This window comes from Canis lupus, chromosome 15 (assembly GCF_048164855.1).
Source record: "Canis lupus baileyi chromosome 15, mCanLup2.hap1, whole genome shotgun sequence".
Classification (NCBI taxonomy): domain Eukaryota; kingdom Metazoa; phylum Chordata; class Mammalia; order Carnivora; family Canidae; genus Canis; species Canis lupus.
Genome location: NC_132852.1, coordinates 7805152 through 7821340, shown reverse-complemented (window position 1 = coordinate 7821340; position 16189 = coordinate 7805152). Strand labels below are relative to the sequence as shown.

General features: G+C 34.9%; 1 protein-coding gene across 8 annotated transcripts in view; it reads right to left on the bottom strand.

The window, feature by feature from the left end:
* WDR17 (WD repeat domain 17) overlaps nucleotides 1–16189 on the bottom strand; it is a 117452-nt gene that overhangs the window by 64395 nt on the left and 36868 nt on the right. For 7 of the 8 annotated variants that reach the window (XR_012007416.1, XM_072775847.1, XM_072775846.1 and 4 more), the window contains 3 exons: nucleotides 14075–14203; nucleotides 7327–7510; nucleotides 3395–3625 (listed from right to left, as the gene is read on the bottom strand). Coding sequence is in view for 7 of the 8 variants with exons in the window: in XM_072775847.1 (XP_072631948.1) it covers nucleotides 3395–3625; nucleotides 7327–7510; nucleotides 14075–14203 (544 nt within the window). In the remaining variant the exon portion in view is untranslated. Of the gene's footprint in view, nucleotides 1–3394; nucleotides 3626–7326; nucleotides 7511–14074; nucleotides 14204–14613; nucleotides 14737–16189 lie in introns of those variants that run through there. The other variant, XM_072775852.1, reaches the window with a different exon arrangement.

Genomic DNA, 16189 nt, shown 5'->3' with positions numbered 1-16189 from the left:
AAAGAAGCATTTGAGAAGGTAAGTCAATAAGAAGATAAGGCTGATAATTTCTATATAAAAAAAAACACAAAAACTAGGGCAACGGCAAATTGGAGTTGAAGAACAAAATAATGAGGGAACATTATTATACTATACAGCTATATAGCTGTTGAATTCTGAGACCGGTGGCCAAAGAAAAGAGAAAAAAAAAATCATGTAAGGTAACAACTCATGGTGTCCATAGGATAAAAATAAAACAAAAAGACAAAAAAATATGCTCAGGAGAAGCACAGCTTTTCCCAGAACTGAGACGAGAAATACAGGTTTCCTGTGTGTTTTCAAAAAGGAACACAGTATTACATATGGACAATGTCATCAACATTTCTAAAATAAAACCATACAAACGTAATTAATGCACATCCTTGGAACAACACCAAAGTCAATTCAATGAAAACATTTCTATAATGAAGATAAAAAATTCTGACAACCTGGTTTGTCAAAACCTTAACTTAAAATAGCTAAAGCAGTTTTCTAATATTTTTGGCCCTAGAATTCTCTGTTCATAGGTGAATTTTTACATGAAAATCCAGTATCTAATAGAGAATAAAGTGGTGTTTTTCAGACCGAAAGGGAGAAGGTGGAAAAGCCAGCTGCATCACCTCTGTATTTCCTTCTTCTTCCAAGAGAGATGAAGATAGGACAACAGAGAGCATGAGGTCTTAGTGTCCTGCAGAAACCTCGAGAGCATAAATTCTATCTTGTTTCATGGAGACAATCTGTTGTGCCAATAAATCATTAAGAAGGTAAAAGTGACCACTCTTCAGGAAAATTAAAAAGCATAATAATACCAGTACTAATGCTATCATTCTCAAGGCTTCAAACTCGAAATATAGAATGTAACATCAGAATAAAAAAGTAGTATTTCCTTCATGACCTCTGAGCTCATGTATAAGCAAAAGGCAAACGCATGGCAGGCTTACTTATACCTTTGCTAATGTTTTGTACATATTCATTGTTAAACATCCTATGAAATAAATGAGGCCAAGAAGTCTGTATGGATAGGTTGAATTGTGTCCCCCCTCCCATCAAAAAAAAAAAAAAAAAAAGATGTTGACGTCCTAACCTCCAAGGATCTGTGGGTGTGACTTTATTTGGAAATGGGGTATTTGCAGATGATAAACTAAGATGGGGTCATTAGGGTGAACCGTAATCCAATATGACTGTGTCCTTATAAACAAGAGAAATTTGAACAGAGACTTGCATGCACACAGGGAGAATGCCGTGTGAAGACTGATGCTAAGCTGCAGCAAGCTAAGGAATGACCAGAAGCTAAGGGAGAGGTCTGGAGCAGAGGCTTCCCCGGTGCCTTCAGGACACCTTGATTTCTTATCTCTGGTCTCTAGAACTGTGCAACAAGGAATTTGTTGCTCTAAGCCATCCAGGGTATGGAACTTTATTTGGGCAGCCCTAGCGAATGAACACATGGTGGATCCAGAAAAATAAAACACTTGATGAATAGGTACAAATGCGCAAATTACTTCAATTAATAACTGGAAGATGAGTTATGGGAAAATGATGGCCTCTTCTGGAAGTCACAGGTCAGAATTTGAAATACCATACATTCCACCCTGACTTCAATTCACAAAAGGGAGATGCAAAGGGCAAAGGAGGTCTTTATGCCTTCCTATTCTTTTTATGTGAGAATAAGCATACGATGTCTCAGTGTTTTGCATCTTCGATACATAATGCAAGGTCTCAATGTCTTACTACTTAAAACCTTCAAAAATACCTAATTTTAAAAAGGCATTTTTATAATACCTTTTTATAAAGGTATTATATAATACTTTAAAAAATAATTAAAAATAATTTTTAAATGATTGTTCTTGCCTAATAACAATAATAAAGCAAGAAAAGAAAGCCCTAGTCATTGAAAAAGGAGATGGCCACAATGACAAATTATAAAATATGAATAATACCTCAAATGAAATTTGGACCAAAGTAAGTATACACTCTAAAGTTCTCCTCTTTAGATAGAGCTCAGCAGCACACAGTTTTCTCAAAAAAAAAAAAAATCACAATCTTTATGAAATCTCTGGGCACAGGGTGGTTGGGGGAGTAGTGGGGGAGTCCGTAACGAGATCTGGTTATATAACTCCAGACCACAGAGAATCAAGAGGAGGACCCACAAAGCACACTGTCATCTTGACTGTCTCTAAATTACCTCCCTGGGACTGAGGAAGGCTGCCGCAGATCAAAGAGCCAAGGAGGGAAAGAAGTGGCATGGACCAGATCAAAATGACCAACTGTAAAATAGAATTTTCTTCCAATGAGAGGAACAGATAGGGTGGAAGTATGTAAGACAACAACAAATCCAAATGAAGCCAAAAAACATGCACAGATCCCTCCCCATTCCAACTTGAAACAAACAGATGAAACTCTCCCCAAGTTAAATTAGTATAACCAGAAGGAACAAGAGGGTATGTGCAAAGAGCAGAGGGGATGCGGGGAAGAAGTATATGTAGACTTGTTATCTTTCTTTAAAAATTAACAGGTCCTGTTTGAAATGTATTGAGAGAAAATGGCCCCAAAATAGCAATGTTTTATATGTCATTTTTTTAATGTTAATAAATAACTATCTTAAAGATTATTTAAGAAATATTTATTCAAATTTTTGTGATTTCATCTGTTCAACTTCAATTTCTTTATTCTTCTATTTATTTCAGATAAATTGAATGTACTACATTTTGTGAAAGTAGTGTTCCTTATCCTAATCCATCTATCTATCTAGCAAGTCAGGAGTCACATTCATCAACAGACATGCCAGATGGCCAAGAACATGTTTCTCAGACAGTAGCCATTCTTCCTTATGCATGGAGAACTGTTCAGGTAATTTTTAGATCTTTCTATTACATGTTTTATCATCGTTTAAATAAAAAAACAAACATAAATTAGTTTCTCAGACCCCTTTATTCAGCTAGATTAATTAGCTGATCGGGAGATCCGAAGATTTATTATTTCCTTTTATCTCCTTGCTAAGGAGCGACAACATCACAATGGCATTTTATAAGTAGGTGGGAAAATATTTTTGAGTCGTATTAGTAAGTCCTCATATTCTTCTGCTATATGTCCTTGTTCGTTCAGGCCATTTTCTTAGAAAATGTACAGAAATAAACTGACTTTAAAAAGTAAAAATACGGGGCAAATGACTGGATTTGGGTTAACTCAAAGTACAACCTGCACAGCTGAGTTAAGTATATTACAATAAAATTTACTTCATGTAAAAATTTACTTCAAAAATTTGCACAGCTAATATTTTAAAATTAAAATATTGTTAATTTTGGCCATATGCTGTGTAGGAAAGAAATTATATAAGGAAAGAAAAATAAACTTTAAGAGACTCTAATTAAATTCTTACCTGGTTGAAAAATTGATAGACTTCCATCAATATGACCAAATACAATTTTCCCCTTTTTTTGGGTATGCCATCTGAATATACAGATATCAGACAAGAAGCTATGAGCCTCCTTGTGTACAGTCACTCCACTGTCTGGTCCTGAGATGGTCCAAACGAAGAGTGGGCCTCTGTGGGAAACAAATGCCACCGCATCACCTACGTTCCAGCACCAGCTAAGAGAGGCAGGTATCCCTACAATAAATAAAACAGAGACATGTAACAGAGACACATGGAATTAGTTTGTGCCGTAAAATATTATTTCCACTGTACATTTCCAAAACAACTTAAAATATGAGAATAGGCTTGTTATTAAAAAAATTACCACCTTCTTAGTTGGGAGTTGGACTTCTAAAGTAACCCTAAAGACTATGGGCCACATACTAGGGTGCTTCCATAATGCAAGGAACAGTACCTACTTATGTTTAAAACTATTAATACCACAATGTGCTTCAAATATTCTGAAATTTATACAGATTTTTCTTTCAGAAACTATATATTAAAGCAATCGATTCTTTGAGTTTTTGTGTAGACTTGCTGTAGGCATTCTGGGTGTACAAGTTTATATGGGATATGATAGATACCTGATTTAAAGGATCTTAAATTTAGATATAAATGTAATATCTTGGGAAGATAAAGATTACATGTATGAAAAGTTACATGCTACTACAGGGATTTAATAACAAACGCCACAATCTATGTCTTTTAAGGATTTAGTTTCAAATCTTAGTGGTGCTTCAGATGAATTAAATAACTTTACCTCTTACACCTCTGTCATCTCCTCTATAAAATGGATAGAACTCAAAATAGCTGAACACCTATTCTATGTGAATATTAGGAAAGGAAATATAATAATGTATGTAAAAGACGCTTTTAAACTATACTACAAAAGAAATACAAAAGTTAACTGTATTCTTACTATTACTGTGATAGAATAAATCATATATAAAATAAGGGTCACAGTAAATTTGTAACTCAAGACAGAGGTCATGATTCTCCCAACACAGATACTTTTAACAAATGCACATGGAATATGTACCTCAGATCATATGGAATTAGGGCCCAGGAATCTATTTGTAATAAGTTTCTTCCAATGATTCTGATGTGTAGAGAGGTTTGTGAACCGTTGGGCAACTGTCCTGGGAAAAATCTGGATTTGAGTTATATTCTGAGGGAGCAGTTATATTTAATGTATGGGATGAGTAGTATTTCCCAGGAGGAGAAAATGACATGAACAAAGACACAGAGTCAACTGTTGTTCATTGACAGTGAATTAATTTGTGTCAACAGTCCTTCATGTTCCAAGAGGCAGAAACTGGAAGCCTAATGCCTAGTTCAGAGCCTGACATACAGTGGTAACACATACATATTTATACAAGGAATGAAAGAAAGAGTCCATGAATAAGGCCAATAAAAAGCTGATGTGGTTATAGGATACATGAACAGAAGAAGAATTTCCCAATAAGGGGTAAGATATTCTGAATGGGTCAAACCACCATGGCATACTTGAAGAAAGCCCCTCAAATGCTGGCTCTCTGCATATTTCCAGAAAGGCAGCAAGGAAAAGAAGGGACCAGAAATGTCTAAAAGTTAAAACAGAAAAGACGTCTATAGTGGCTTATTAATGTAAGTACTTCTAAGAGCTCTAAAAAATATCAGCTCATTTAATTCTTCCCAAAATATTCTGAGATAGGTAAGTAGTACTATAATCCAGCTAACAATGTTGTTTTTTTTTTCCCTGAAAGGATATTATTAAGTGTGAATTTTTCAAGTTGATGATAATTTTAACATTTTACATTTAAACAAACTAATACTTGTTTTCCTTTAAATGAATTATTATGGAAAACAGAATGATGAAATACAAAATACAGAAATAAATTCAAGTTCAACTGCTGTTATGTGTAAGTTCTAATACTGATTTTCAAAAAAAGGTGACTACAAATTTCCACTTTGCTTAAGCTGGATTCTCAAAAGAAGAAACAGAGTCTAAGACATTTCAAAGGGAATTATTTACAATGAAAATCACCAAAATTTTCATAATATTCTTTTTGCAAATAAAATAAAGCATTCAAACTTCAAATTAAGGAGATATTTAGAAACAGCAAGAGGATTATTGTTAACTCTGAAAATTTTCAAAAGAAAATATGTAAGGAAAAGAAAAATATGTTAAAGTGACCAAAACTGTTACCACAATCATTTAAGAATTCTACAAATGCTAATGAAGGTCTTATTTAATTGTATGCTCAGTGGCAAAAGAAGGTATGGTACACACAGCTAATGAATAAAAAACTCTTCCATCATGAATAGAGGTGATGCATATAGTGCTTGATGACAAATCAGTGGATAAACTAAGTGATAATACAATAATATATTGGCTAATCTGTACCTGTGCATAACATTTAGAAAGTATTATTATGCAGTTATAGTCCAGTATGGATTTTGTGTGACCAACTGACATCATGTGGCATTTAAGGAGTATTTATTGTGTTTCTTAAAATTACTCTCACATAAACTGAATATAAAGTACCGAGAAAATGCACTATTGATCGATACAAACAATACTGGAAAAACCTGTAGGATTTGTGATTGGTAGAGAAACAAGTATGATCGGAAAAATATGAAAAATCTTGATTGAGGCGGTCAACTGCTGTTTCTACATGATAAAGCTTTGCACCAAAAGTATTCTGGCTTTTTCTCATTGATGTATTGAAAACCTTAAGGAAAACTGTTACCATTCATGTAATTCATGGAAGCTCACTGAATACAGTTGACTTCAAAAAAATTTTTGCTCAGAGACTGGAACACACTATACACTATCTAATACTGAAGCTCAGGAATTGTTGCAGGTGAAAACGGTAAGCATGTTATATGAACTTGGGAATAAGATTCATAGTTTTCTAGTTTAAAAATTAACCTTGTTTGGCAAATACTTTTTTAAGATGAAAGTTGTGTAACAAAATTGGTTTATTTTACTGGTATTTTTAGCATTCCTAATGACCTAAATTTGAAAAGACAAAGAAAAGGAAATATACTATAAGTATGTTGGGCATATCCAAAGGTTCCAAAAGGCATCATTATCTTGGAAGCAAGACTCACATATAATTGCCTGTGAATTCTCAATATTGTTGCTACATACTGAAAAGAACATTTTTAAGAAACTGAGAAAAATACAGCTAGTGAGACTGCCACATCTCAGTTTTCTAACTCAAAGCTATAACCAGCAACTGTTAGAAAACAACTGCACAAAAAAAAAAGAAAAGAACTGCACATCAAAAACACATCCAGCCGTAGCTCTCAAAATCATAATTAATAACTGACACATCCGTCGTGCTCAAAAAGTGAATTATTGTGACATATGTGACAACAGAAAAATGATAACGTCATCATTATGGGGTAAGATGCTAACTAGAAAGAGTGCAATAATACTCAATTCACTAAGACCTACTTGGGTAAACTAGGACTTTCTATCTTGACACAGTGAAAAATAAAGGAAGAAACCAGCTCAGTTAGGCACAGGTAACATGCCTAACACTGTCCTTGTAGACCAATGAACAGGCTGATCAACTGTCCCATTAAGAAAATCTTACCCAGTATTATTTCTATACTTATTTTGGGAATTTTTGTTATATTTAAACATTAATGAAACCAATGAAACCATATGGTATTGACTATTTTTAAATGACTGGTGTATGAAGTATAAACATTTCACGAAATTCCGTTTCAGTTTCATACATATGTATGCACACAATGAGTCACAATGTGAAATGTATTTCATACATACGTTAGCACTGCAAAGTTTAAAAACCAGTACTTTAAAATCTGAGCTAATTTAATTATTTTGCTTACTAAAATAAAAATATTTCATTTAATAAAATAAACTCCAGTTATAAATATACCTTTTGTATTGTCGAGCTTAGCAATGACTTTTTGTTCTGCAACATTCCAAATGATCACTAAATTATCGGTACTGCCACTTGCAAACAGATCAGGGTTATGTGGACACCAAGAGATAGCTGTGATTGTTTTTTTATGTTCAGACATAATGGCATGAAGTTTGAATTCATTATAACGGTGATCCAACTAAAAAAAATATATAAACAAGACATTTCAGTGCTTTTTTTTTGATAATACACTTTTTGTTAATAATCACACTATTTTTAAAAAGCTACATACATGAAAATTAGTACAACTAATAACATGATATGAACACATTTCAAGTCTTGGTCCACTTTCAAGTGTTAAACGTATTCAATGAATAGAAAGAAATCTTTTTTTAAAATTTTAATTCCAGTTAGCTAACATAGTGTTATACTAGAATCAGGTGTGAAATACAGTGATTCAACGCTGCCATTCATCACTGAGCGCTCATCACAAGTGTCCTCCTTAATCCTCATCACCTATTTCACATCCCCCCCAACTCCTCTCTCCTCCATCAGTTTATTCTCTAACATTAAGAGTCTGTTTCTTTCTTTTTGTAAGATTTTATTTATTTGAGAGAGAGCACAAGTAGAGGGGAGAGGCAAAGGGAAAGGGAGAAGCAGGCTCCCCTTTGGGCAGAGAGCCCAAAGCAGGGAGGGATCATGACTTGAGCCAAAGGCAGATGCTTAAGTAGCTGAGCCACTCAGGCACTCGAGAGTCTATTTCTTGATTGGTCTCTCATTTTTTTTTTTCCCTTTGCTTGTTTTGGTTCTTAAATTCCACAAATGAGTGAAATCATGTGGTATTTGTCCTTATTTGATTAATTTATTTCGCTTAGCATTATACTCTCTAGCTCCATCCAGGTTGTTTGCAAATGGCAAGATTTCATTCTTTCTTATGGTTGAATAACATTCCATTGTGTGTGTGTGTGTGTGTGTGTGTGTGTATAGAATAGAATAGATTGAATACAATAGAATATATATATATATATATACATATATATATATTTTTTTTTTTTGCTTCTTTATCCTTTCATCAATCAATGGATACTTGGCTGCTTCCATATCTTGGCTATTATTAAGTAATGCTGCTGTAAACATAGGGGTGTATGTATTCCTTTGAAATCGCATCCTTGTGTTCTTTGGGTAAATACCCGTTACTGTGATTTCTGGATCATAGGGTAGTTCTATTTTTAACTTTTTGAGGAACCTCCATATTGTTTTCCCCAGTGGTTGCACCATTTGCATTCCCACCAACAGTGCATGACGGTGGCGTTTTCTCCACATCGTCACCAACATCTGTTGTTTCTTATGTTGTTGATTTTAGCCCTTCTGACAGGTGTGAGGTGATATTATAGTTTTGATTTGCATTTCCCTGATAAATAATGAGTAGAAAACAATAAGTTTAAAAAAAATAAGGGAGCAAAACAATAATTTTAAAACAAGTAAAAATAAATGTAAATTTATTTAAATATGCATAATAATTCAGAGCTTTATTATATTTTCTATACCTACGTCTGTGAGGAAAAAACCCTGGTTTTGGAATATTTTTTCTGTAATTTTTCCATTAGATTTAAATGAAGGAAAAAAATTAGGTTAAAAAATAAACTATTGGGGCTACACCAAGTTACAAAGCTTTTGCACAGTGAAGGAAATCATCACAAAATGAAAAGGCACCCTATGGAATGGGAGAAGATATTTGCAAATGGTATATCCAATAAGGAGTTATATCCAAAACATATAAGGAACTTCTAACACTGAACACCAAAAAAAACCCCAATAATGTTGTTAAAAATGGGCAGAGGACCTCCATAGATATTTTTCAAAGAAAATGACATACACATGGCCAAAAGATACATGAAAAGATGCTCAACATCACTCATCAGCCAGGAAATGCAAATCAAAACCACAATGAGATACCACCTTATACCCGTCAGAATGGCTAGCTTGGGTAGAGGCAGAAGGTATCTTGCTAAGTGAAATAAGTCAGACAAAGAACGAATGCTCTCCCCATCGATTAGCTCGTGGTTACTCATTCTTTCCTGTTCAGGTCTCAGTTCTAAGATTCCTCTTTACAAAGGTATTTTCTGACCAAAGTATCTAAATAAATTTATACACCCATACCCACCCCAAAACATAACTCTATCCTTTTTTTAAATTGAGACAATAATCGACATATTAGTTTCAGATACAGAACATAATGATTTGACATTTGCATATACGGCTATATGATCATGTAAGTCTAGTTAACAATCACCACACGTAGCTATACTTTTTTTCTCGTGATGATAAATTTTAAGATCTACTCTCTGGGCAACTTTCAAATAAATAATACAGTGCTATTCACTACATTCAACATGCTGTACATTGCATCCTCATGACTTACTTAGTTTATAACTGGAAGTTTGTACCTTCTTACTACCTTCATCCATTCAGCCCCCACCCCATCCCCACCTCTGGCAACCACCCATCTATCCTGGGTATCTGTGAGTGTCTATGAGTTCATTTTGTTGGTTGTTGTTTTAGATTCCACATATAAGTGAGATCACAGGGGATCCCTGGGTGGCTCAGCGGTTTGGTGCCTGCCTCCAGCCCAGGGCGTGATCCCGGAGTCCAGGGATCGAGTCCCACGTCGGGCTCCCTGCATGGAGCCTGCTTCTCCCTCTGCCTGTGTCTCTGCCTCTCTCTCCCTCTCTCTGTGTATCTCATGAATAAATAAATAAAAAATCTAAAAAAATTTTAAAGAGAAGCCCATCTTTAAGTGAGATCATACAGTACTTGTCTTTCTCTGACATATTTTACTTAACATAATTCCCTCAAGGTCCACCCACATTATAGCAAACAGCAAAGTTTCCTTCCTTCTTTTTATGGCTAAATGGTATTCCATTGCATGTACATATGCACCACATTTTCTTTACCCATTCATCCATCAATGGACACTGGATTACTTCCAGGTCTCAGATATAGTGCAGTGAAAAAGATGCTGAAATGCATCTTTTCAAATTAGTGTTTTTACTTCCGCAAAAATAGAACTGCTAGATCATATGAGGGTTAATTTTTTGAGAAACCTCCATAGAGTTTTCCATAGTGGTTGCACCAATTTACATTCCCATCAACAGTGCACAAGGGTTCTCTCTTCTCCACATCCTCCCCAACATTCGTTATTCCTTGTCTTTCTGAAAACAGTCATCCTAACAGGTGTGAGGTGCTATCTCAGTGTGGTTTTGATTTGCACTTCCCTGGTGATGAGTGATGTGATTTCTTTTCATGCATCTGTTGGCCACCTGTATGTCTTCTTTGGAAAAATGTCTATTCACATCCTCTATTTTTTAATCAGATCATTTGTTTAATTTGCCATTGAGTCATATGAGTTCTTTATGTGCTTTGGATATTAATCCCTTATCAGATGTATGATATGCAAATATTTCCTCCCATTCAGTGGGCTGCCTTTGCATTTTGTGGATGACTTCCTTCGCTGTGCAAAAGGTTTCTAGTCTGATGAAGTCACACTTGTTTATGTTGCCTTTGTTTTTCGTGTCAGTGATTCTAACGTATTACCTGTTTTGTGTCCTTCATAGAACACTTTTTTCCTGCAACATTTACTTATTTATTTGCTTATTTTTTTTAGGATCACTTCCTGCCCCCTGTTCTTACTAAGAATATGAATTTGATGAGAAGAATCTGCCTGGTTTGTTCGTTGTATTTTTACTACCTAGAGATTCTTGGCCAATGGAAGAGATCCAGTTCATATTATGGAAAAAATGAGCCATTATGCTATTATTTATCATTTAAGCAACTTTCAACTTTTGCCATCACACATTATGCTGTAGTGAACATCTCTGTATATAAAACTTTGACTAATGAACTAATAATTTCCCTCAGTTTTCCCTTCTGTAATTTCTGTATCTATTACTACTTAAACTTTAGCTATTCCGAACAACTTCAGATGAAAATATTATTAAAGACAACCAAGTACCAGTGGAGTTTTCATCTTATTAGTATTGCAGTTATAATAATCTTAAGTTGGCCTGTTTATATAAGTACATTTTCTGTACATTTAGGGATAAGTTTGTACGTTTAGGGATAAGTTTGTACGTTTTAAGCTATTCAGTGATTTCAGTTATCTATGGTAAATAATGTGAATGTGTCTAATGCACATAATAGAAAAAACTACTATATAAGTTAGAAATTCAGTGGAAGAGTCTATAAATACAATAAAAACACAAGAAGCTCTGCGCACATCAATGACCGTCACTGGCCTTACTATACAAATTATCCAAGTAGTATGTTAAACACAATATATATAACTTACAGGGATTATTATATTTACAATTCAGTATGACAAGCCCATACCATTACACTGAATTGGACCACAAATTATTTTTAGAGTAGTTCACAATTCAATGGTCAAAGAAAAAATTCTTATGGCATTTACAAGTATCATTTAATATTTCAGACAGATTTGATAATAACAGCATCAACAGACTATCAAATACTGACTGTACATTGACCCTATATATTATTTTAAAAATATTCCCTTTGAAAATAATTATATTTTGTATTTATGTAGCATATTTTTCAAAGCACTTCAATTTAGATAATGACATTTAAAACAGTACTGATTAATATAAGTTGAATGTTAACGTCATCATTTAATACAAATGTAATCTTCTATTTGCATACTTTGAAACAAGGTTTTGCAGTGGACTCTGTAATGAACTGCCACCTGAATTTGTTTTAATTTCTAAATCAGGGTGATTTTTAGTTTGTTTCAGTCTTTAAAAATGACACATAAACTTTCTTCAGAAATTTTTAATTTAATAATTATAACCCAGTCTTCCTAAATATTCAAGTCATAAAATGTCATCATCAAACTTAAGACACATGCGAACATGAAAAAAATTAACTTCTGTCTTCATCCACTCTCTTCCCTACTCCATGCAGGAACAGTTGGCCTTGACTTTTATGTTCTGCTTCTCTAAAAGGAAATAAAACAAGAAGACAGGGACTTAAGACTAAGGGAGAAATGTTGTAGGAGATCTTTGGGAGTGAGAAGCTTGGGGAGACATGCAAAGTGTAAGGGAGGCAGATGGGAGGGAAAAGGAAGAGATTGACAGGCCTGCTGCTGTCTTTGTGTACAGAGCAATGGAAAGTGAAAAAATGTGAGTTACACTGAAACTGCAGTTTGATTCCTGGGTGTTTCTACAATGTTGAATAATGGACTACATAAAATATAACTCAAAGTTGTGGAAAATTAGTTGGTTTGTAGATTACTGCTATGATTTCTTAAACTGTCGATAAACTACAGTATCAGTAATTAAAAGGATTTTTACTCTGGAATAATCCAATAATTTTTTTTCACTCTTAACTGGAATGAGTTGGTGTTTCAAAACAACAAAAGACATATATCATTCAAAAAGTATTTAGTGAGTGTCTATTAAATTCCAGAGAGTACAGAGTAACTTGAGAAATTCAAAGGTAAGGAAGGCTTTTGCTGGCAAAGGGAAGCAGGCAGACAGGCAGTGCATTTCCTAAGGTCCTTTGCTAACAGGAAAGAGAAAAAGCAGAATGTGGAAAAGAGTTTAGACACTTGAGCCAAGATTTGAAAGATGAGAAAACATTCTCTAAACAGGCAACGCAGGCAAATGGAAAACCTTGTGTAAGCAAAGGCAAGATATAAAGAATCTGAGATGTTTTGGAAAATACAATTAGGTTGGTTATGCCCGGGCCACAAGGTGAGCCGAGAGGTGAAAGAAACACTGCAAAACAATGTCACACTACAAAGTCTGGATGTTAATATGAAAGAATGAGGAGCAGCTGAAGATAGAAAATTCTGGATTTGCATTACATGATGATTGATTACACTGCAGTATAAATTAAAGGGACTCAAAGTAGAAGCGAAGAGGATAGTAAGAGATTATTATAATAGTTTAGGTGAGAAGGATATAAAGGTTACCAAATGCTAGGATTGCTCCCGCTTACCTCTAGTACAGGAGGTGAGTAGAAGAGAGAGCCCTAAGGTAGCTAACCTTCACACGGGGGCTTTGGATGAAAGTTTAGCTGCTAACACTGAAATGCTGACTCTAGGTTTGAGCAGAAAGACTGACCTGATTTAAGATGCTTGTGGTACCTCTACCTGGGGCTATTCAGAAGGCCATGGGCTCTATAGATTGGGAACTGACGAAGAGATGTCTGGATGGAGCTCAGACATGAGAAAAAGGAGTGATAAAGGTGTGAATCTCAAGAATAGCTCAACGTATTTCATATCTGCCCTGTTTTCACTATAATGATCTCTAACAGATGACCCACATTCTTCAACTTATGATTTTTTTTAATAGAAAATGCTACTGAGCCAGGTCTGAAACAAAGGAATACATGAATTCCAACTACTTATATGGAAATATATTTTAAAAGGATTAAATTCTAATTGCTCACCACTCATGAACTGGAAGCTTTTAATTCTTGAGGAAATTCTTTTTGATGAACAGCACATAAAGGTTTATGACATCAACTAAGGTTTTTCCAATAATTTAAAACTATGATATAAGCATTTTCTAAAAGTCTGACCTGTAAAACCTATATAGTATAAACAGCAACAAAATAGAAGTATCAATTAAATTACAGCACTAAGCCTTTTATATAACAGGGATTTTTAAAATAGGTATTAAATTAAATTTTAATTTTACTTAATTAAATTAGAAATCAAAAAGAATCAATAGTATCTTACCTGGTAAATATAGATGGCCAGGGTGGCGCAATATGCAAACCTGTCTCCGTTGGCAGCACATACATCTTTGTTCCACGGCTGACATCCAGCGGCCAGCAGTCCCACCTGCCTTACCTGGGACATGTTTGCCTTAAAAAACAAATTTGGAGAAACATCAGCCATTTTCATGATTCAATAAACTTAATTATTTTATGTCTATCTTCATCAATCCTTATCTTAATGTCCTGAAAAAATTCTCTACTAGGACTATTAATCTCGATGTACACTTTCAGAGAACGAGAGCTGAAATCCCCAAATGTCTAGAGACATTAAGGCAGATAACTCAAATTTGAAAACACGAAATTATAAAATGATAAATGACAAATAACATTTGGCCAAGGAATGGGAACCCTAGAGGAGTGATGGGGACTACAGTGAAACAGAAAGGCCATATTCTATCTGACGGGCTCTAGTGCCACTGGAGAAGACCCTCCCATGTTGCCAGATTTATATAAGCTTCCAGAGAAATGGAAGTATCTAGATTTTTACATAAAACCTACTGATTTTTAAATACTAGCAATTCATGCAGGGCAGCAATTTCAAATGTAAAACCCTGAAAGCCAAAATTGGGAGGATTGTAGCCTCTGTCAGAGAACATCACTGTTTTTACAGTGACTCAGTATCTTTGCAATAACTATTTATGGGACAGAGGGCAGGTCCGCAGGCTGCGTTAACAATACTGTTCATTGTGAAGAGGGGACAGAAGGAAACTGGAAACCACTGGTTACAAAATGTTGACGTGGCAGGCAGAGGACAGTGGAGTAAACAGCCCTCAAGATGAAGAATCAGCCTGGCTGGGGCTCCCGTAAGCAGGGAGGGAGACCCAGCTCCAAGCCAGGGCAGAGCACGGAGGCAGGCATCTAACCTCAGGTTTCTGTTCCTTCTAGTTAAAAGAAATCCTCTGAAATAGGTGTTCCCTTCCATTCATCTCAGCTCAAGGGATTCTGTGAATCTCTGTGTAAATCTCTCAACTCAATTCTTCTAGGATCGTGGAGAAAAGGAAACCAAGTGGGGGACTGTTTGTATATCTATGATCATATTGAAAACCCAGAAACAGGGAATATCTAAGGCAAAAACAAAAACAAAGAACCTCTTCTGAGCATTACCCTATAGAGTTACCTTGAATGGCATTCAAGAATAGATTAATTGACCAAAAAAAATTTTTTTTCAAGGCAGAATCTAGACCATTATGATGGTCTAATATGGTCAAAAATATTGGTCTAAAAATGAGGACTCTCAACATAAGAGTCTTCACTTATACTACAAAGTTATACCAGGAAACTACCAATTTTTCACTATTGTGAATTTCATACCTATTTCAAGTAAGGAAAAAATATAAATAGCAATTATAAATTTTAAAATATTTTTGGGGATCCCTGGGTGGCGCAGCGGTTTGGTGCCTGCCTTTGGCCCAGGGCGCGATCCCGAAGACCCGGGATCGAATCCCACATCGGGTTCCCGGTGCATGGAGCCTGCTTCTCCCTCTGCCTGTGTCTCTGCCTCTCTCTCTCTCTCTCTGTGTGACTATCATAAATAAATAAAAATTTAAAAAAATATATTTTTGAAAAATTAAGTAAATACCTGGGAGATAATAAGTTTGGTTCACATGGCCTAACATAACCAAACGTCAGCATTTAATCAATATTCTGTTTATGTTGTTATTGCTTTAACACAAATGTCAAATATCACACCTATGAAACATTAACACATAAATATATATACACGCCTGACCTAAGACACAAGTGTAATGGGTACCTGTTCAGTGTGCCTTTTCTCTTTCTACCCTGCCACCTAGTGGTTTAAAACAAGTTGCTCTGAACAAAACTTGGTAATGTCATTGAAAAATAAAGCAGTGTTTCCATCATCTGCTTCCTTTTCAGTATTACTGGAATCATGTACTGACCATAACCCTGTATTTCTTCTTTATTTTAATGCTCAAAATTAGTAAACTCTAGTCAGTTACATTATCACCAGTTTACTTATCAAGCTACTTTCTTCTTTATATCTTTTCTATTTCATATTTCCACGTTCTACAAAAGATCTCTTCTTCTTTCCTCTTTCTTCCCTGAATCTGTC